Raw genomic sequence first — 21,224 nt, 5'->3', positions numbered from 1 at the left:
GTCCCTGCGAGTGCTCTGGTCGGGCAGAAGAAAAAGCGAAAGGGTTTGTGGAACGTCCTCTAGGAGCGTATTGTTAACAATCTGAATGGCTCTGTGATTGAGACTTGATAAGAAATCATAAAATATTCTATGTGAAGATGGATGATTAGGTGCATATTGTTACAGGATGAAACTGCCATTAAAAGACCAGCCAAGAACCATGAATACTCCATGCCAAACTGCTTCTACCATTTATTACACATAATTACATTCTTAAATAAAAACGATTCACCGAACAGTTCCTTGCATAGAGATATTACAATACCAATTTAAAAAAGGAATTATGAAACAAACCGGTAACAAAAATAAATCTTTCTCATTTTTCCATAATAAAGAACATTATCGTACCCATACATCATAATATACAAATGATAAATTTGAAACACTTTTTACAGAGAAAGAAAAGGAGAAAGAGAACAGAGGAGAAAAATAGAAGGGAGGTGGAGGTGGAAGGGTGGTTGGGAGGCAGGTGGGTGGGGGGGTTGGACAGAGGAGAGGAGTTGAAAGGGATCATATCTGAGAAAATGGAAGGAAGGGGGTAGGGAGGCAAAGAGGAGGAGGGGGAGGAGGAAGAGGGGGAAGTGATGAGAGAATGCTGGTAGAAAAACGGGGGTGTGTTTGATTTAAAATTCAGACCTGGTGGAAACAGAAGTGGTGTCACACATAGTAATGCGTGTGCACCCCCCTCTGCTGAGAGCAAGAGCTGCAGTCTGGATCTCCGACTCTCACAAGGTGTAGGAAAAACCCACAAGGAGAGCGCAGGATAGGTGTTTGTGTCTGTATGTGTTTTTGTGAGTGCGTGGATTCGAGATGTGCTTGTACATATTTGCGCATTTGTGGATGCGCCCAAGCGTGTCTGCAGGCATGCGGCTTGTGTAGGTTTGTCTGCACATCTGCAATGTATGTGAATCCGTGAAGCGTGTATGCATGTACCTTTTGTGCTAAAAAAAAAACGGCTACTATACAGACTTTCGTGACCAGTGTTTCATCACCGAGGGGTCATCGTGTGAAGTATGGTGCACAAGCGGACAGAAAACAGCAGATATGCAAGTGGGCGTTCCAAAAAATTCAGAGTGCAAATACAAACGGACGAAGAAAAACACAGGCACGGCAGAATTAACAATCATTCATTAAGATGACACAGAACTGAACCGCATCCTCAGAGACGACATGAAACGACCTTTCCAAGAAAACACATTCACTTTTGAAATCCCAGTTCTCGAGCTCCCGGCAGATACATGAAGAGAAAAAATGTTTCTGTCAGCTCACAACAAGAGTCAGGCAAAATTTTAAACTGTCCTGTCATTGGGATCCATATCTTTAAACTTTGAAAATTTCAGTCCAAAATATTCCGCTATCCTTGAATAGTAAGGAGCGTGAACACACAAAAAAACCAAACCAAACAAAATAAAAATCTAAGAATAAATTAATAAATCCCCCTTTTCCCATTCAGTTGAAACAGTTCACTTCAACACCCTGTTGAAATACTCAAATACGCACACATAGAGCTGCCATCGATGATACAATTTTAACCCACAGGTTAAACTTGAATTCTTCATTTCATCTTCACATGAGGAGAGAAGCTAAGCAGGAAAAACTTGGGTCTGCTAGCCTGGTACGAAATGAAAGACTTCCAAATCATCATTTCCAAATATAAAATGCTTCCAGTATTCATGATTTTCTAATCTGTGTCTCAATTCCGATACTTATGTTAGTAATTTTCCATGCAGGAAGATAAATTGACAATCTACTAGTTAAGTGACGACGTATCAACCCTGTCTCCAGGTCCAAGCATTTACTGCATTGTCTGAGGCCGTAATGCTTTGTGCTGTGTTTTAGTTAATAGAAAAAAAAGCTGTTTTTAAAATTTTTTATATTCATGTGCATCACGTCTTTAAGCTCATTTTTTAAAAGCTCATTATGTGCACTATAACCCAAAGAATCACTCTTAGGCTAGCTCAGATTTCAGTGACTATATTAAGCTTTTTTTTTTAGCTAAACCACACAGCAAAAAAAATAACTAACCTCGAGCTGTGGACAGCTTCTTGCCTTCTTCCTCAACACGGAGAACAGTTTAAATCCATCATCTTCCCTGTGCTATTGCATTTGTATTAGCTATAGCTCTGCAGCTAGCCACCAGGTAGCACTTATTATGTGCAAATATCCATTTATCCCATTAGTCAAATGTCTCTAACTCTCCAAACATTGCTACTATTTAGTATTCCATCTTTGTTGTTGTCCAAATGTATAGCATTATTGTCTTTTTATTTATTTATTTATTTTTAGAATACTTCAGTTAGAGCATGTTATATGTAGTCCGCTAACTTCCTGCTAACATCTAACCCTGCTAAAGTTACTAACTCCTCTTTTCATGGATGGCTGGACATGAATCTTTATTGTTACACTTGAAAGAAAGCCATAGTAATTGTTTTTATTTGAGCTGAAAGAATTTCAACTGTTCTAAAGGTGCCTTGGTGTTTTGGGAAGGGAAGCAGCATTTAGACCTGGAAATGGCTAATAATGTCGGACTTAACAAGTGGATAGCAGCATTTTACCATGCCTCACTTAGCTAATGGATTTTCCTCAAGGAACACACCTGCAAACAGCAAGTATGGAAGTATGCAAGTTGAGACACAGCTAAATACTAACAGTAGTTTCAATCTGGAAGGCCTGCGAAAAATCTTGGCCTCCTTAAAACTAAGTGGTCAGTCTCTTTTGTCTTTGCAAATGGACCTTGCAAAGACAGGAGAGAGAAAAAACAAGTTATCTGACAGGTATTTGCTCAAGAACAAATAAACGTCAGACTTGCTTCCACATTTAGAATAAGTTCACTACGTGAAGGAGTTATTGACGCTGTATCTACCTTCAGAGCCACTACTATATCGTGTCTAGAAAATATTGAGCTAGACTGCACTAATGCACAAACTGTTATGTGCCTCCGGTGTAACAGAGTAAAGTAAATGTTGTGTATTTTATTCCAAAATGCAAACAGATGCAGGTTAACTTTTGCTTCAAAGCGAAGCACACAAATTAAAGTCTTAAAATAAAGAATTTACGCTTTGACGCAACTGTCCTCAGTAAAGTTTCGTCAGTATCTTCACAGTCTACTTTTGTTCAAGCTCTCTTCTGTGTTTACCTTCATCTGCGACACGAAGACATTTATGACCTTTTTATCAGTCTTGGTTGTATCTAAGTAAAGTCAGGTCACACAGGACAGATGATAATTCCAGTTTTCTCAGAGTGAATGTATGTGTCTCTTTGTGCGTGTGGGTTTCACTCCACTGCAGTTTTGTGAGCTGATGGGGCAGTTATCATTGCTGACTGAGCAGATCCGATCCTCCCCTAACACACTCCAGACCCACTGGAAATCCATACTCATGACCTCTTAGTGGTCCAGTAAAAGTTACCAGGTGTGACTAGCTAGTTTTCCAAATCCCATTATTCATTTTAACAGTAAAAAAGTATAAATACAAATGGTGCCTTGTATGATCTTACCAACCACACCTCTGGGCCCAGCAACATGTTAAATTTGTTTCTTCCAAAAAGTTCTTCTATTTCTGGCAGAGTAGAAATCTGCATTCAGTCCTACATGTTGATCGGGAATGTCCTTTGTTCTGCATAGGGCCATGTTTAAAGAGCTGTTAAATGGTGCTTTTTTTATTATTATTATTTGTTTCTCAAAAGGCTAAGAGCTGCTAAATTGGAAAAAGTAGTATGCAAGGATGGTATGAAAAGGACAGAACCTAGTGGCTAGTTAGTTGCCAATCACTCTTAAGTGCAAAGAGATCATTTTGGGCATCTACTGCAGAGGTTTTTTTTTTGTTTAATTGTTTTTTGGCTGCCAGTGAATTCTCCAACGCTGTCTTTTTAAACTGTTTTTTTTTTCTTCTTCAAAAAAACAGGAGAACTATTTCCTAGAAATAAAATAGCCTTTACGTACATAGTGATTTTCGTTTGTGTTCGGTGTGCTATCGCAGCAAGCTAGCTGCTTCAACTTGTGCATTTGGCTGTCCACGCTCATTTGGTACGTGAAAGCCATCGTTTGTTGAGTCCCTAATTAATTCCCGGTTCAAGACAGTGGATAAATTTTTACAAAAGTTTGCCAACAGAGTCAATTGCGCAACAGTTTTTTGACAACAACTCATTAGAGCTAAGATCCCAGAGAGGAAAAACACTCCTAAGAGCCATCTCGCATCTCATGAACCACTCAGTTCCAGCTGATGTTCTAGGAGTCTTTCGCAGTGTAGGTAACAGTGTAGGTAAGTTAGCCTTGCCTAGTCGTAACCGGTAAAAGGAAGTTCATAGAGCAAGCTAACCGCCTACATGACCTCAGTCAGTCTTCACAGCACATCAGTGGGGCACACTCCCATTTTCAAGTCTTCGAGATCTATTGGAACGCTCCATTCAAGCAAGTGCTCATATGCCATGAAGTCATAGGGATTTATGAATGGATTCAGTTGGCAGATAAGACAGATGTTTGATGAAAACTATCAAATATTTGTTGGATATATAAGAAATGGTGAATTCTAAAGGGTGTGGCGAGTATTGAGGGAGTGAAAGTCAGCCTTTGCGCTTGCTTGGCGGAACTGCTATTGACAATGAATGAACTCTTCTTTTCAATAATAATATGTGTTGTAACAGTAGTACTCCTCGCAGTACACCAGAGTTACAGTACAACTGGTCCAGTTTGGCATTGGTGTCCTAGCTGGCATGTGGAGCACTGCTGCATGAACAGGGCTGGAAGCATTTCACAGAGGGACCACAGCAAGGCAAAGACTGCAAAGGGTGAGAAATAAAAAGCTGCCAACTACAGGCACGTGGCCCGCCGCTCGTCATGTCACATCCCCTCTGAGACACATATGAAGGGTGGGATGGAGCGTCTGTATAGTCCACAAAACGACACAGGGGAGTTGGGGGGATGGTTGTGAGGTGAAGATGTGTCACCGTGGAATCATGGACCAACTGGTCGTGCACAGATTGACAGAGCCACTTAGGATCAGTTTGTCTGTCTGCCTGTATTTCTGTCTGTAGTCCCTGTGTGGTTTCAATTTCTCCAGTCGAGAAAGACCAGATCTTGTGTTTTCTTGTTTTTTTTTTTTCAATCCGTCCTGCTGTCTCTCTCTGAAATCCAAGGTGTTATTTTTCTGCAGACGTTTCCTCTCTTTCTTCCACTCTGCCTCCATCCTTTTCCTCTCTCTTCCATCCACTCTTCCGCTGACCTCTCCCGAATCTCTCAGATGTGCCTCTTCATGTGTAGCGCCAAGTGATCCGACCGCGAGAAACACCTGCAACCAAAGACAGAGAAACAGAGAACAGCTTGTTAGCTCGTTACCAATGCAAGGGGAAGAAGTTTGTTTTGTCGATTGAGCTAAATGTTGCTGTTAGCTAGTGAGTGCTGAGCCACTAATGCACACGCAATTAGTATATGTGTAACTAATTCATAATCAGCATTTTCAGCAGCACTCCTAATGACTTCAGCTGCGGCATGAATAACTAGAGAGCCCGCAGATGGATCTGTTGAAACAGTGTGGTGGTGGTAGTGGTGGGGAGGAGGAGCAGCATGCAAAACATGTGCTGTAAAACGATAGCTAAATTAGATGAATCAAAGCCTCTCATCTGAAATCAGGCTTGCAGAATTGCTGGGGCGTAGCTGCAGAGTGAAAAATGGAATTGCTCTGGAAGTACGTCGGCCTAATTTTTTTTTTCCGGGAGGGTTTTAAAAATAATTTTTACTAATGATTATTTCAACCTGATTGCCACAAAGTGACATAATATATGCTTTCAGCTGGTGTTTTGTTTATGCCACACTTGCTTACATACAGATGCAGCCATTATGAGACCTACTTTTTCATCTCCAGATCAACAGCGTTTCTATGGCATGCTCGCTGAACTAACACTACAGCTTCGTTCCCCAGAGAAGCAGTGCTTTCCAAAAAGAAAGTGTTGCTTTCTTTTAGATAATTGGAAGTTGGATGTTTTGCTGATTAGTGTGTGAGAAATATTTTGGATGGAGGCGGAGGCTGGTTTAGAGTTGAGTAAAGTGGATAAATTTACTAATGCTGTGCAGAAAAAAGAAACAAACAGCTTCCAATTTGCAGAATTTTCAAAGCTTCTAATGCTTTAGGAAGTGTCTCTAAACAGAAGAAAGGCTAAGTTTAAGAAAATAGCTGCTGTTTTATGTCCCTTTGTTATGACAGAATAAATAACCACAGCACGCTAGTGTTAAAGTGCATCACTCCCAGCCGTTACAGATGAGTATGACACTAAAGGTTCAAGGAAAATATTGAAAGTGTTTCATAGCTAATACACTCTTATTTATACAGCATTTTGACACCATCTACATATCAGACAGGGTGCAACCAGTTGAAGAAACATCACAAGCATGGGCTGGATCTGACTGAAAAACCACTGCATGACCATTCATTAACAAGTTGTCAATCAGAAGGTAGCTACATCTTAAAGAATAGCCTGGAACCATAATTAAAATCAGAATATCCACGTGGTAGTAGCTCTTCTTGCTCAAGTTATAAGTTTTGTTGCTATTGGTTGGCTATATTGCACAAACTAATGAGAATTAAAATCAACTGATAAAAAGTTCCCGTAAAATGGCCAATATGACCTTGATGATGAGCATGATTTGGATTAAGAATCCTTAGGTCAGGGGTGGCCAGTTAATTTTCCCAAAGGGCCACATGAGAAACTAGGACTGTTGTGGAGGGCCGGACCACACCAATAGGTTTTTAGAGAGATAAATTTAATGTGGAGCAGAATTTTGTTCATTGGCGCGGGCCTCCACAACAGTCCCAGTTTCTAATGCTTACACTCGTCTGAGTATAAGCATGAGCAGTCCATACAAGTTCACAAAAATCTGACGAATACCCTAGTAGTGATCATTCTAAAAATGAAAGTGCTCATAAAACAATCAATATGACCTTGACCTTGAGCAAAATTTGGGTGAGGCCCCTTCAATCAGGGTGGGCAATTAATTTTCCCGAGAGGCTACGTGAGAACCAGGGACTGTTGTGGAGGGTCGTGCCCACAAGCTTACAAAGGGATAAAATTAATACCGAGTTTGACTGAGTTCAGGTTATTGGTGTGGCCCTCCACAACAATCCCAGTTTCTAATGTGGCCCACTGGGGAAATTAATTGTCCACCTCTGCCTTAGTAAAAAAAACCATGCACACAATGATCATCTAAAATCTGACACCTCTCTAGGAGAATTAGCAATTGCTTTGAACACAGGTACAGATAAATGATGGACGCCTCATCATTGCACAAGCCCATCGGTTCTATGACCAAATGAGTTAAAAATGAGAACAATGCTGTCCAGAATAAGACTTGATACTAGAGACTACAAACACATGAAAGAAGTGTTTACTGAGGTAATAAATCCAGTAAGAAGCAGGGCAGTTTTCCCAAAGATTATGCAGTGTGATTCCTATTTGCCATTAGAGACGTCGCCTCTAAATATTAGTCAGAAGGCTTTTGAGGTTTATGATAGCCGTGGATGTGAGGTAATTTAACCTTGACTGTTAATTTAAGAATTTTTATAGCTCAATCGTAACATACCATAGTCTTTCTTTGAACTCAGATTCTAACATTTATCACTTCATGCCTTCATGTCATGAATTTCTAGAAGATGTTCCTTTCCTACCTTGTTTTTTTTTGACACAGGTTTCAGATTGGCTCTTTCCACTGAGACAGAGGGAACTGTCTAACACGTCTTGATGAATCAGTGTTTGGCCAAGAGAGGGAGTCACATGTGATGAGCCACCAGTCATCCGTCTTACTGTCATACCTGTGTGTGTGTTACTGTCTTTGTGCGCACAAGTGTGTGCACCCGTACAAACACATGTGGGATAAATGAACGGCTCAGAAGACATTCATGGGTGTTCTGTGTGTGTGTGTGTGTGTGTGTGTGTGTGTGTGTGTCACTGTGAGTGCGTTCGCTGAGACAGATGGTAAAGTATGAGTCACGACTCGGGGGCACGACACCAGCTGGCACACCGTAGGTCTGCCTCCTCCTTCCCTCGTCCCCCAACTTCCCCCATCCTCAATCTTCCACCCTGACTTTTTTCTGTCTCCCCTGTTTCCCCTCTTCCTTCATCTCAGCAGGGTGTGTGTGCACTTGTGTGTGTGTGTGTGTTAGGCTGGAGGGGTTGGACATCCTGTGACACATGACAGAGGTGGGCCCAAATTAGGGATGTGCCTGTAGGGGGGTCTGGTAGCGGGGGGAGGTGGGAAATCAGGGGGGAGGGATACTGTATTTACAGTCTCTCCAGCTGAGACCTGATTAAGTTGACACTGCATGGCCCTCTGCCCCCTGACACACACACACACACATATGCATACACACTTTTCAATAGGCATCAAGGCAAAGTACCTTAGGTGAGGAGGGAATTTCTTTTTGTCCTTTCATAATGAACCTATGCATGATTCAAGAAGTCATATATTCAATAACACCCTGCACTGTGATCAGTTTTGAAACTGTTAAAAAAGACTGCACTGTCCTTTAAAAGACACACACTGTTTTTTGCTCGCAGCGGTTTTTGACAATAGATGACATCTTTATTCCCTAATTTCTAGCTCCATGAATAATTAAATGGCGTTGCATGTAATTTCCAGAAAAAGAAGAAAATGATTGATTAAAACAAGGCTGTCAGCACAATGTAAAAGATGCAATTACAAGAATAATTTGGGTGAAGACAAATGTAAGTGAAACAAATGAAGGAATGGCAACAAATGTAAGTAAAACATGCAAGTAAATGTAAGTTAAAAAAAAGTAAATATGAAGATAAATTTAAGTAAGCACGTAAGTAGAAGTAAATAAAAGTATTTTATAGAAAACATATCCGTATGTTAATGGCAAATGAAAGAAACTTTCCAGTTAAATTACAATAAGGCACTGGAGAGAAGCTTAAGCAGGATTAAAATGTGCCTGTTGTAACTACGACAGCAGTTCCTTTTTAATGTAAAAACAATCCAGCGCTGTACTGTGAAATATGAGCTTTACAGGATAATACTGCTGTTTGGTTGCCATCATAGAGCTATTTTGGTGTTTCTGCTAGGATCTCCATAAAATGGTTTACTACCGTAAAATATAACTGCATGTTCTCACTCACATACCCAAGGACATATATACAAAAAAAAAGCTACAAAAGTCACCAAAAAGCCTCTGTATAGCAGAGGAAGCACATTTTAAGGCGGTATTTACCTTGCAGGTACTACTATATATATATTAAAATTTTTTCTTCTGTAGCGCAATAACAAAAAGAACCTTTTAAATTTCCTTTTTTGTGTGTGATGAAATCCTTTAAAAGCACGCTTTTTATCATGGGATGCCTTGCTGCATTGTGGTAGCTCCTGTAGACAATATTGCTCAGAGATCCCAGAGGTGTCAGCGAGGGCCAGATCAAAGACAGACAGCAGGGTGTAATTAAAATAGGAGTAAAGATTTTTGTGTCGGCAGCAAGCTGATCATTTAAAAAGTGAATAATTGCCTTAAAATGTTTGGGGTTTTTTTTGGTCAGTGGAACCAGATTTAAGGAGCCCTTTCCCTTTGCTTCATAATTAAACAGAGGCCAAGGTGCCTAATTAGGAAGAGTCACAGTCAAACTATAACAGATCACCTCTTTCCGGTGACAGTCAAGGGTGTAAAGGTGCATGACTTTGAGATTCATATGATGTTTGATTTAAAACAGCAAACAAAACATTATCTATGATCTGCAAAGTGTTTAATGGCAATAGTCCATCATAACTATCATAAAAAAACAATTATTGTTAAAATGTTAACGAACAAAAATGCAAATATTTAACGCTAATGTTTCACAACTGTTTCTATTGTAGGTTTATAAACAATATGGGAGCATTATCTGTTTATTATCAAACTGTTATTGAAAATACTTGTTAAAAGCAGTATATGCAGGAAGTTGTTAGGTTATAAATCACCTGGAGACTGTAGTTTGTGTATTTAAGCATCAAACTTAGGTAGGTTTAGGAAAAGGTTGTGATTTGGTTTAAAACACTCTCATTTGCAACATTAAATGTGCACATTTAAAAGATGTCATTTAAAGATTCAATCATTTTTTCCCCTTTTGTTCTGGCTCTCTCTACTCTCTTCTCTTTCCCCTAACCCCCAACCAGTTGGAGAGGATGGGTGCTCCATGAGCATAGTTCTGTTGGAGGTTTCTTCCTATTAAAATGGCGGTTTTCCTCTCCCCTTTCTCCAAGTGCCTGTTCTTTAGAGGTCCTGTGATTGTTTGGATTCCTAGTTACATAAATAAACCATAAATTAGGACTTTACTATTGATTTATATATTTTTTTCTGTTTATTGCTAAAATAGCTGTTAGTTAAAGTTAATTAACAAATTTTTTTTAAATTCATTAGTTGTTTTTGTTTTTGTGTGGTAAACTTCTCGGATGCTCAGCTTGCTCTGCACAAGGACTTTTCAGGTGACAGGGATTATAGAGTTCACCGGAAAGCCTGCCCAATCACTGGGCCAGCCTGGGGCTTTATTTCCAGTAACCCACACACACACTTACACCTGTATTTAGGGTTATGGTGGCTTCAACAATTCCCCAAATACATTTCCCTCCTGTAAATGTCTAAAAATCTACAAATTCAACCAATTTCCACTGTTTAAACTAAAGTCAGTGACTGTTGAGATTAATGACTGTATATAAAAGATAGCCATGACATCACCCGATGGTCAGTGAGGTCCACACTTGAAGACTCAAGTTTTACCCGGGATAGCCTTATGTACCTTTTCATCATGTATTAAATAAAACTCTAAGCTAACAATCGAGACCCTAACCTAAGTGTGTAAGAAATGAGAAATGTGGATAATTTGCCAGATTTCTGTACAGTCAGACGAGTGACCCCCTGCTGGGCAAAAAAAGAGCACAGATTAAATGGACTATAGCACCAGCTTCACCCTCAAAGGCTGTGTCTATCTTTTCTTTATTGCCAGTGTTTCTGATAATAAAGCCAGTATTTATTTACTTAATACCCTGCAAATTAAATTAATATCCCAGGTTGTTAGGTGTTTCATTGCTAATGAAACTCATTTTACACCTCTGTCCCGCTCTGAATCCAAATAAAGACTATCTATCATCATGTGTGTAAATTCACTATTAATATGCTGCACCGTCCCTAATGTGGGTCTAGAGCTGAAACACTGAGCTCAACTCGCTCAAACACTGAGCGAGTTGGGTCTTGGAGCGCACATTAGTAATCCTGCCAACACACTTTTAAACTGGGTCAGTACCAAAACACATTTCGGGGTGTGTAACCAGCATCTTGTCTTCACTACACCAAACACAATGTTAAAACACAGCCTGCTGTGCTTGTGGAAGTACTTCAAATAGCGCTCGGATAAAAAAGCGAAGAAAAACATATAAGACACGGAGAAGGAGGGAGAGGCATGTTTTGACAGACCTGTCACAGTGGTTGCACTTAAAAGGCTTGGCGCCGGTGTGTTTGCGGTAGTGCCTCGTCAGCTCGTCGCTCCGGGCGAATCGCCACTCGCAGCCCTCCCACGAGCACTTGTATGGCTTCTCACCTAGGGGGTAAAAAAAAAGCACACGTGAGCACCTGTTTGATCGCTCATACACCAATCACACGCTTATTTGTTGTTCTGCGCCCATGCAAAAAGCTCTTTATCTTCCTGTTTGATATTGGCAGAGCTTTTATTTTAATGAGTGTGTCCTGTATATTGTGAGTGCATGTTAGCTTCCAGTCTGATAAAGATCCCTGTGCCTCCTGTCACCATTTCCTTTTTTAGGGACTGTAAAGAGAGCAATGGGATGAGATGGAGAAGCTCCCACTGGTCTCCAATCTTGCTGAACATGCAGAAGAGGAGAGGAGGGTTGAGAGAGAAGAGGTTGAGAGGGAGGGAGGGTGGGAGGGAGGGGTGAGGATTAGAGGCAAGGTGGATGAGAGACTGAGAGGAGGAGGTGAGATGAGACCAGGGGAGGGAAAAGTAGAGTAGGAGAGAAGTGTTGCAGAAGTGGATTAAGGCAAAGGAGGCTGCAGATATGCTGGTAGGGAAGGAGGGGGTAGTGATAATTAGGCCAGACACATAATGGCAAGGAGGCCACAATCCGCCAGCTGCGTCCAACTCCGAAGATGTCACCTGCATCAGTCACATCCCATCTGGACTGGTGCTCGAGGCTGACCAACTCTGCTCGAGCGCTTTCACCACGACTACTGGCTTAATTCATTGAATGCGATTATCTAAAGGGACAAAATCAATAGATCAACTGCTCTGTCAAAACTGCAATGAGAGCTTGTGTAAAGTAAGGAGGGGCCACATCTGTGAGCCAAATGTGGGAGATATTCACATAGTATTTCAGGCCGGATCTAAAATAATCAGTACTTTCTTTCTTTTTCAATTTTTTTAAAGTGATAAACCATGTCTATATGCTGATTTTGGCTGTAGCGTACCTGCTTTTATTTGAAGATCTGACTGTAATGATGGGAGCGTATCCATTGCATATGTATATGTATTTACCCCCATCTCCTCCTTAATGGGTTGGCCAATCTCAATGAAACTTTGCATACATGACTTATTAACATTTATTAACATTATTTTTATATTTAGATAAACCCCAATTTTTTGTATTTTTATATAATTTATTAATTTCATTACCCCCCTGCCAACAGTTAGCTTCCATTGCAGATCAGCTAAGAGGGAACTTAAATGGTGCAACTTCCTGTGTTCTAATTTCAGTGGATCTGGTACACCTGTGCCATTTATTCCATTCAGTGTAGTTCTTTTGGATATTTAAGTCACCAAGATGACTCTGTCTAGGCCATCAGTTTTGTTTGTGGTTTAAATGTAAGTTTATATGAGTCTGCTGAGTCTATCAGTCAATTTGGTTTATTCTCATTTACTACCTAACCCTTTTTTGCTCTCCTGGACCGCTTTTGTTTCTAGGATCAGGAGTTACACACAATAGCGCCACAATTGGGCAAGACTAAAACAATCTGGATTGATAAATAGGACTGCAGAACAGAGGCAAAATATATATATGTATATCTATATCGATATATATATACATATATATATATGTATATATATAAATGTAAAAAACTACTCGATTTTGCGGTGAACTGTCCCTTTAACAAAAAACTGTAGAGTTTAAAGTGCTTTTGGTCTAAATCCAGAAATTAGTCTTGTCCCCTTCCATCCCAGAGCTGCAGGTTTGGGCCATCCGACTCTGGCCAATGAAATTCCTGGGAGGCAGAAATGCCTGAATCCGTTGCCTAGCAATGGGATCAAGGGGGGTGGGGTGTATCTGTGTGTGAGTGTATGTCTAAGAGAGACGTGGGGTGGGTAGGGGGTATGTGGTGAAACATGAGGAGGCAGTGCAGCTGGCTGGATCTGGCAACGGTACGCCGCCATGCCACCGGCCAATTACTGAGCACGCTGGCAGAGCACGGAGGCAGTTGCCTAGCGACGGTAGCCGTAGAGCTGTACAGGGCAAGAGGCGGGGGTGAGGAGCGGGGCTGAGGGGGCGATGATGGTGGTGGAAGTAGTAGTGGTGGTGCAGGAGGAGGGGGGCACTAAGAGACCAGAGCCTGCAGCAGTACATAACCACTCAGCTACCGACTCCTCCAACGATACACTGCCTCCGTTGCCTAGCAACATCCCCCCCCCTTTAGAAAAAAAATCCACCCTCCTCCGCTCTCTCTCAAGATGCCCAAACAGTGAAGTAGAGCAGGTACCCACTCGCCTCTGCAAACAGACACCGGACTGGAAATGCTACTTGTAAAAACATACAGTTCGACTGATTGACAGTTTTAAACGTCCATTAGTAACCTAATCCACTGGATTAGCCTGAACCCAGCAGCATAATCTGATTACCTTCTGTTACTTTTGGATTACTTTGCCTGTATAATGTAGATTATTGAGCTAAGTGGATTATTGTTATGATTTAAAGAATCAGGATTGTGGACAGTTGGGCGCTGCTTTTTAAAACAATTATTTATTCCGAATGATTTAATAAAATCCACCATTAACCGGCACTTCTCCCTTTTCATTTCAGGGAAGAAATGCATAAAATCAAAATACCCCACCCCCTCCTCCCTCCATCTTTACAAATGCTTTTTTATTTTAAAATAATCAAATGAGTGCTCACATATTTCTCATCCATAATCTGATAACTGGGTGTTTCCTGAGTCACCGTAATCCCATTAGGCGTAATCTGTTACTTCCGAATGCTCAAACACACGCACCCATGCGCCCGTTCTCTCCAGCCTCTCAGGTGCCAGTGGTGAAGTTAATTACATTCCCTCCATTAGCTGACGCTGAAGCAGGGCATTTGGGTCTCAGAGGTCATTACAGAGGCTCTCGGAGAGGCGGCTTTATAGGCGCCAGCCCCGCAACCAGCACTGCTGGCTCGGAGATGAGCGAGGGGAAGAGACAAAGATGAAATATGGAGGAAGTAATGGAGAATTGAAGTGCGTTAGTAAGAGACGTGAGGATGATGGGAAAGCATGGGATGAAGCCTTTTTTCATAAAAGGCTTAATCATTTCTAACACAGTGCCTGGCAGGTTTTTTTTAAAAGGCACTTTAAATTAGTTTTGTAGTTGATTGAAAAAATATTCTCACATATCCAAAGACACATTGTAATATTTTAAAAGAATAAGAGTGGAAAGAGCCTATTTGTGGTCGTAAAGGCCAAATGAGGTGCCATCATTCTCACAATAAATCATAACAGAGATAGCCTTACATCAAAAATATATGGTAGAGTTATTACTGAAATCATGTCACTACTTGTGTTACAAAGGTTCTTCGGTTATTTGCACACCAGGCGGGTACAAAGAAAAAAAAAAAAAGTCTGACGTTGGACTAGAGGACAAGAGCATGATGGTAACCAGGATAGAAGCAAGCGCGTTACACTCCTAACACAACTTCAGCTCTTTGCTAGCATCTGCAAAGACAAGCATGCTAACACAAAGCTAACAAAGGCAGTGATGAGGAGTCCAGCTTTTAGCCTCCATTTCTACCTGATCATGTTTCTACTCTAAATGCTCCTTTTCAGACAGTTTTTTCTACTTTTTCCTTTGTATGATGTCACTTAGAGCTGATACTCCTAATATGGTCACGTCAGGCACACAAGCCCCGCCTCACTGTTGTTCAAGCTTTCTGTTTACAAAAGGCAGCCAATCAGAACAAAATTAGAGTCCAGGAATATAAAAAAAAATATATATACATATACCTAGACCCCCTTTTAAAAAAAACTAAAAGTGGCAAAAGAGCAGAGTGACAGAATATGAGCCCGATAGAGAGGCGAACATGCAGAGAGAGACAGCGTACTGGCTAAAAGACCGAGACAGAATGAGAGGAGGAGAGAGCCAGAGAGGGAAAATGATGAGAAACAGGAGAAAGAGCGAGAGAGCGAAGGCAGAATAACCCAACAGTCCTCGTGTTTTACCCTACCCAAAATCTAATTGTACCATTCCTTATCTCCCATAAGCCTATTCACAAAAAGCTCTACAGGGCACTGTCATTTCAACTCAGCCCGTCTAATTCCAGATTAAATCGTTGCCTTTTCTCCGTCAGTAATTTATGGAAATAACAACTAAGAAAAAGAGGATTTGAGTAATGACATCTTTAAACTTGTCAGGATAATGGCTCAGTGAATGGGGGAGCCCGTGGCACTGCTGTCTTTTTCTGAAGAGGGTCGCTCCACTGTACCTCCCCCATCCCTGTCTTCTGTCTTCATCTACTCTTTGTTTCACTCCACGTCGCTCTTCTCCTCTTTCTTCAGCTTTTGTGGCTCCCTTTGTCATCTTAAGTCGACATTTTCCCCGTTTATCATTCTACCTTCCCGGTTTGAATAACAAGACAGATGTTCTTTTTTCACTGCTTTTATGTTAAAGCACCTTACGTGACACTGATAGGCTCCATGGGGGAAGGGAGGAAGTGTGTTTTTAATGGTGCTATATGGAAGTTGTGGCACTGTCATTAAATCATTTTAATGTAAATTTTTCTTAATAATTTACAGGGTAGAGAGGGGGGTGATAAAAAGAGGTTGCCACATTAATTTTTCTCTGTTTGTCTATTCAGGTGTGCAATGATAGACACTCCCAACAATTAGTCAATTAGACAAATAGTTAAAGAGAGGCAAATCAATTATAGTTGAAGTGATTGGTCAAGTCATAATATTAACTTAGTGCCATTATAAATAAATATAAACAGAGTGAAAAATGGGGGTGTTATCTTGGTTTAATAACTATTAAATGGTTCATAAAATAGGTACATATTCACTGGGGAAGGACCAAGCTAGCTCCAGACACGATACAGCGTCAGCACAGATGATTGACAGGTGAGCTCCTTCTCCTGCAGCCTTCTACAACTTCCCAAACAGTCAGCTGATTGACACTGCAGCTCCAAAGTTTTCTAGACATTACCCGAAAGGGGTCTTTAAGCAGGCAGCTCCATAGTGCAGCGTCTTTGTAATGTCTGTTTGATGAATCCACTGCTCATCATGTGTCCTGCCTCCTATACACGCTGTACCCGAGCAGCTCTATCGCCTAAACCACACGGAGTACTTCCAACAGTGTGAACGCATCCGAGGCAGACTATTTCCTGCTGTGTGCTGCGTGTGAGAAAGGATCAAAATGATCCCAAACTAATTCTTCTAAAATTGTTTGAAGTTAATGTGGGAAAACAGCTTAAGACATGTTTCTTAATACATTGGTAATGAGTAAGCCATGCAGCCGCTGTTTTTGGAGGTTTGTTTTTCAAGTTTCCAGAGGTTTGGACCTAAACTGTAACTATGGATTGGAATGCTCCATCTCAAAATTCAAAGATATCACAAGACAAATAAAGGTGCCCCCTCTGCTATTTACTCTGTTAATTAACCGAGTTAAACACAAAATATAGTATGGATGTCAGATTACGGTACAGTACTGTGCAAAGTCTTGAGCCATTCCTAATTCTGCTATGGAAATGGCACAGCAGTGTATTGAAACATGTGCAAACATACATGGAAATACAATTTTAATGAGCTTGAAAGTCATGATTTGGTGTGACCACCTTTATTCTTCAGCACAGTCTGAACTCTCTTAGGCAGCTTTCTTTAAGTAGTCTTCAGGAATAGTTCTGCAGGCTTCTTGAAGGACATTCAAAGCTCTTCTTTGGATGTTTCTGCCTTTTGTTCTGTTCTCTGTCAACATGATCCCACACTGCTTCAATAATGTTGAGGTCCGGGCTCTGGGGAGGCCGATCCATGACTGATAGTGCTCCACTGTGTGTTTTTCTATCCAGGATCCAGGTATGATTTTACTTTTAGACTTTCAGGCAAGTCAAGTAACAACAAAGAGTCTAAAGTTACAATTTAAAATTGTTTTTTTGCTACGCTGTGTGTTGTGCGTAGACACAACGGTGGTTTGTCTCTTTGGTTCAGTGCTTTGTTTTATGTTTTAATGGGTCATAGGTCAGTTTTAAGTGGCTTAACAAACAAAAAACTCTCCTCTGAAAATGGTCAGGTACAAGGAGTGGATGGAAAATGAGTGGAAAACCAGGCAATGTCCAAAGAAAACCTGGAGAACTGTTGTTCAAGAGCACTTTAAAACATCAGAAGAAAGTCTGAATTCTTAGAAACAAAATATAAAGAAATGAGCGTTGGCTGAAGACTTTTACATCATGTTGTAGCATCACTATGTTCAGATTCCTATGGTCGGTTCAGCCTTCACATACATTTTAATATCAACTACTCCACACAGCTCTCTGGATTTCAGTTTCATTTAATTGAGACTTTTTGTGATTTGTCTGTATGGATTTTGTGACTGGACAGCACTGGTGGCTCTGGTCCCCCATAGCTGGCCCAGTTGGCATGGAGTCTAATCACAAGGGTTGTAGACACACCACGCTGGGGGAATCAATGATGGCATGTCTGTGCAAATTTGTTCCAACACATAGGGTGTGATGTTTTCATCATCTCTCACACTCAGATGATGACTTCTTTTCAAAGAGGCAAGCCAGAGCTGGTAAACAAGTCGCACGTAGCGTCTTCGCTGGACAGCTCTGGTGATCTGTCAACCAAGCAGTGGATAAATTTAGAAGGCGGGGGAGCCCAATCCAATTTGAGTCACTGTAACTTCATTTACTATGATGGACGCGCTTCGCTGTACCTCCCGCGGTTAAAATAAATAAGGAAACAGCTATATGGCTACCTATCACATGTCAATATCCATCTCATTATACCGCTGAACGCCTCTCTCGGAGTGTGGGGGGAAGAGAAAAGACCGAACAAAAATAACATCGCTCTCAGCTCGCCAACCAAAAGAAGACACACAGAAGAGCTCAAATCCAACCTTTTGAAGGCGAACCATTTCTCACTCACCATCGATAACTCCACAGTTTTCCCTTCTCCTCAGGTTAAGAGCCTTGGTGTCATCCTAGACAGTTCACTTTCCTATAAATCTCACATCAACAATCTCACCCGTTCTGCCTACTTCCATCTACGCAGCATTAAGATTGCTTCCTTCTCTTTCCACCCAGTCTACGTCCATTCTTGTCCACAGTCTTGTTACCTCCCGTATTGACTACTGCAATTCTCTTCTGCATGGTCTCCCCCAAAAATCCCTCCATAAGCTTCCACTGCTTCAGAACTCTGCTGCTCGCATTATCACCAGAACCCCCTCCTACCAGCACATCACCCCTGTTCTTCAGGAACTTCACTGGCTCCCTGTGAAATTCCGGATAATATTCAAACTTCTTCTGCTCACCTTCAAGGCCATTCATAACCTCGCTCCTCCTTACCTTTCTGACCTGTTCTGACCGTTCACTTCGTTCTTCTTCTTCTATCCAGCTTGCTGTACCTTCCTTCCGCCTCACCCCCATGGGAAGCAGAGCTTTCAGCTGCTCTGCTCCCAGGCTGTGGAACTCTCTGCCCCCAGAAATAAGAAACATTGGTTCTCTCCCCCAGTTTAAATCCCAACTCAAAACTCATCTGTTCAAATCTGCATATTCACTGTGAATCCACTGTTTGTTCATTTTATCTTGTGCTTTTGTTTTATTGTTCTTATTCTCCCATTGTTTTACTAAGTGTTTTATCCTATTATAAAGTGTCCTTGGGTGACTTGAAAGGCGCTCATAAATAAAATTTATTATTATTATTAAATAAGCTGCAAGTTAATAACAGCAATCTCTGACACACTGGAGAAAATGCTGAGATGGTTATCCCTCATGTCCTGCCTCATGGGATTATAATATAAAGTTACATTTGAAAAATATTTCCCTTGTTCTTAAAAATGATCCCATTATCAACCCTGTAAAAACAAAATCTGACAACTTCAGATTGAGAAACACTGACCTAGACTTATAGAACGCATAGAGGACGGCAAGGCCTGAAATAAACCGAGGAAATGGCAGCCTATCCAGGTCAATCCATCCATCACTGCGCACTTACTCAGACAGAGGACAGCTCCCTGACAGAGGTCTGAGTGGTTTGGGATTGAGATGGAGGAGCGGGAGAGTTATAGCTTCTGAACCCTCCCCCCTTCCTTCATGTGAAGAACCTTGACAAGGAGGACCTACCCTGGTTTGGCTCAGAGAAGTACTTAAGCAGAAAGAGTGAGGATAAGAGTCGTGGTTTTTGGGGGGATTTTTTGCCTTTTTCTCAAATCGTCACATTTTTATCTTTCATTTTTGATATTTCAATAAGGCACAGACCCTGTTCTGTGATTACAGAGCTGCTGCTTCTTGCACATTCCTTATCGTTTTGTGTGCATTTTGTTCCAAGAATGTGTAGCAGGTGGATTTGCACTCGGTATTTCCAAGTGAGGTTATCTAAAAATTTGAAAACCCAGGAGGGTGGAAGCACGGACTGTGATAAACCGGAAGATTGTTACAGAACTGCCCGACATATTAAACGCATCTCCCCGAGTGGGCGAGGCTTCGAGACATCACCGGTAGAAGAAAAATGGTCGGACACAAAAAAAAAAAAACCAACTCAGTGCTCATCCAAAGACAAGAAAAGAGTCAGAGTGTGTGCTATAAAAAAGAAGAAAATACTCTTTGAATCCTGTTCTTTCATCTTCGGTGTCTGTCTGTGTCTCGCTCGGCGTGCAGCGGTCATTTAGCTTCAGGATTGAGCCTTTTTAACCTGTCACCAACCATGAGCGTCAGTCAGTTTTATTACAGGTTCATGAAGGGGCTACCTGTGATTGTAGAGGCGCCCTCAGAGCTGCCGCGCTGAAAGCGGCTTACTGAAATCATATCTGAAAAGTGCCCCAACTATTCTGCTCAAATTCAGAATTGGAGTTAAAAGGTAACTATTTATTGGCATTATTGACAAGATATTTGAAAATGAAAACTTAATATTGTGTGTCAATTTCACATACAGTATGATAAGACTATAAATACTTCTGTAGTAGTTCTAATAGTGGGAATCTGACATTGTGCCCTGTGCTGTGTAAGCTATATGCTATGTATGCATTACGTATTCAATTGCGTATGAGTGATGCCATCTGCAAGGTATTTACTTGTGGAACATTTCTGTCCTCTTATTTTGAAAGTACAGTCGCTACTAACCAGCTAGACTCAGGCCTTCCTGTGTCATGTTTCCATACCAGAAGGCTGGCTAGTCATTTTTGTGGCTCTAGACGTCCACAGCGAGATAGAGGACGACTCTAAGAAGAACCTTCTCCTGTGCACCAAGCTTACAGAGGCTAGAGGACAAGGACTGCTGCCCATACCTGCTGTCCAGGGGACCGTCAGCAGGACTAGAGACTCACTAGAGAGTAAACGCATGTCAGGGGTGATTTGTGTCAGAAGCATAGCAGCACTAGTGAAAGGCACAGTTTACAGGATGGTAGTGAGACCTGCTATGATGTATGGCTTGGAGAGTGTGGTTCAGAGGCCGAACTGAAGATGACAGGATTTATATTGGGAGTGACCAGAATGGACAAGATTTGAAATTAGTACATCAGAGTGAAAGTTCAGGTTTATTCAAGGATGAGATGGTTTGGACGTGTGCAGAGGATAATGGATATGTTGGACAAAGGATGCTGAAGATGAAGATGCCAGGCAGGAGCAAAAGAAAAAAAAGATTTGTGGATGCAGTGAAGGACGGAGGAGGATGCTAGAAATGAAATGGAGGCATATGATGTGCTTGGGTGACCCCTAAAGGGAGCAGATAAAAAGAGAAGAAGAAGAAGACTTCCTA

General features: G+C 41.3%; 1 protein-coding gene across 1 annotated transcript in view; it reads right to left on the bottom strand.

The window, feature by feature from the left end:
• Positions 1–206: 206 nt before the first annotated feature.
• Positions 207–21,224, bottom strand: part of LOC146680920 (Krueppel-like factor 7) — a 51,380-nt gene continuing 30,362 nt past the window's right edge. The window contains exons 3-4 of the mRNA XM_085447750.1: positions 11,478–11,601; positions 207–5,324 (exon numbers count right to left, since the gene is read on the bottom strand). Coding sequence (XP_085303876.1) covers positions 5,273–5,324; positions 11,478–11,601 — 176 coding nt within the window. The 3' untranslated portion in view covers positions 207–5,272. The remainder of the gene's footprint in view (positions 5,325–11,477; positions 11,602–21,224) is intronic.

This window comes from Copadichromis virginalis, linkage group LG23 (assembly GCF_057382275.1).
Source record: "Copadichromis virginalis isolate Kocher_CV1m ecotype Utaka linkage group LG23, C_Virginalis_male_GT1.1, whole genome shotgun sequence".
NCBI lineage: Eukaryota > Metazoa > Chordata > Actinopteri > Cichliformes > Cichlidae > Copadichromis > Copadichromis virginalis.
Note: the sequence above shows the minus strand (reverse complement) of the source record. Positions and strands in the feature narration are given on the sequence as shown.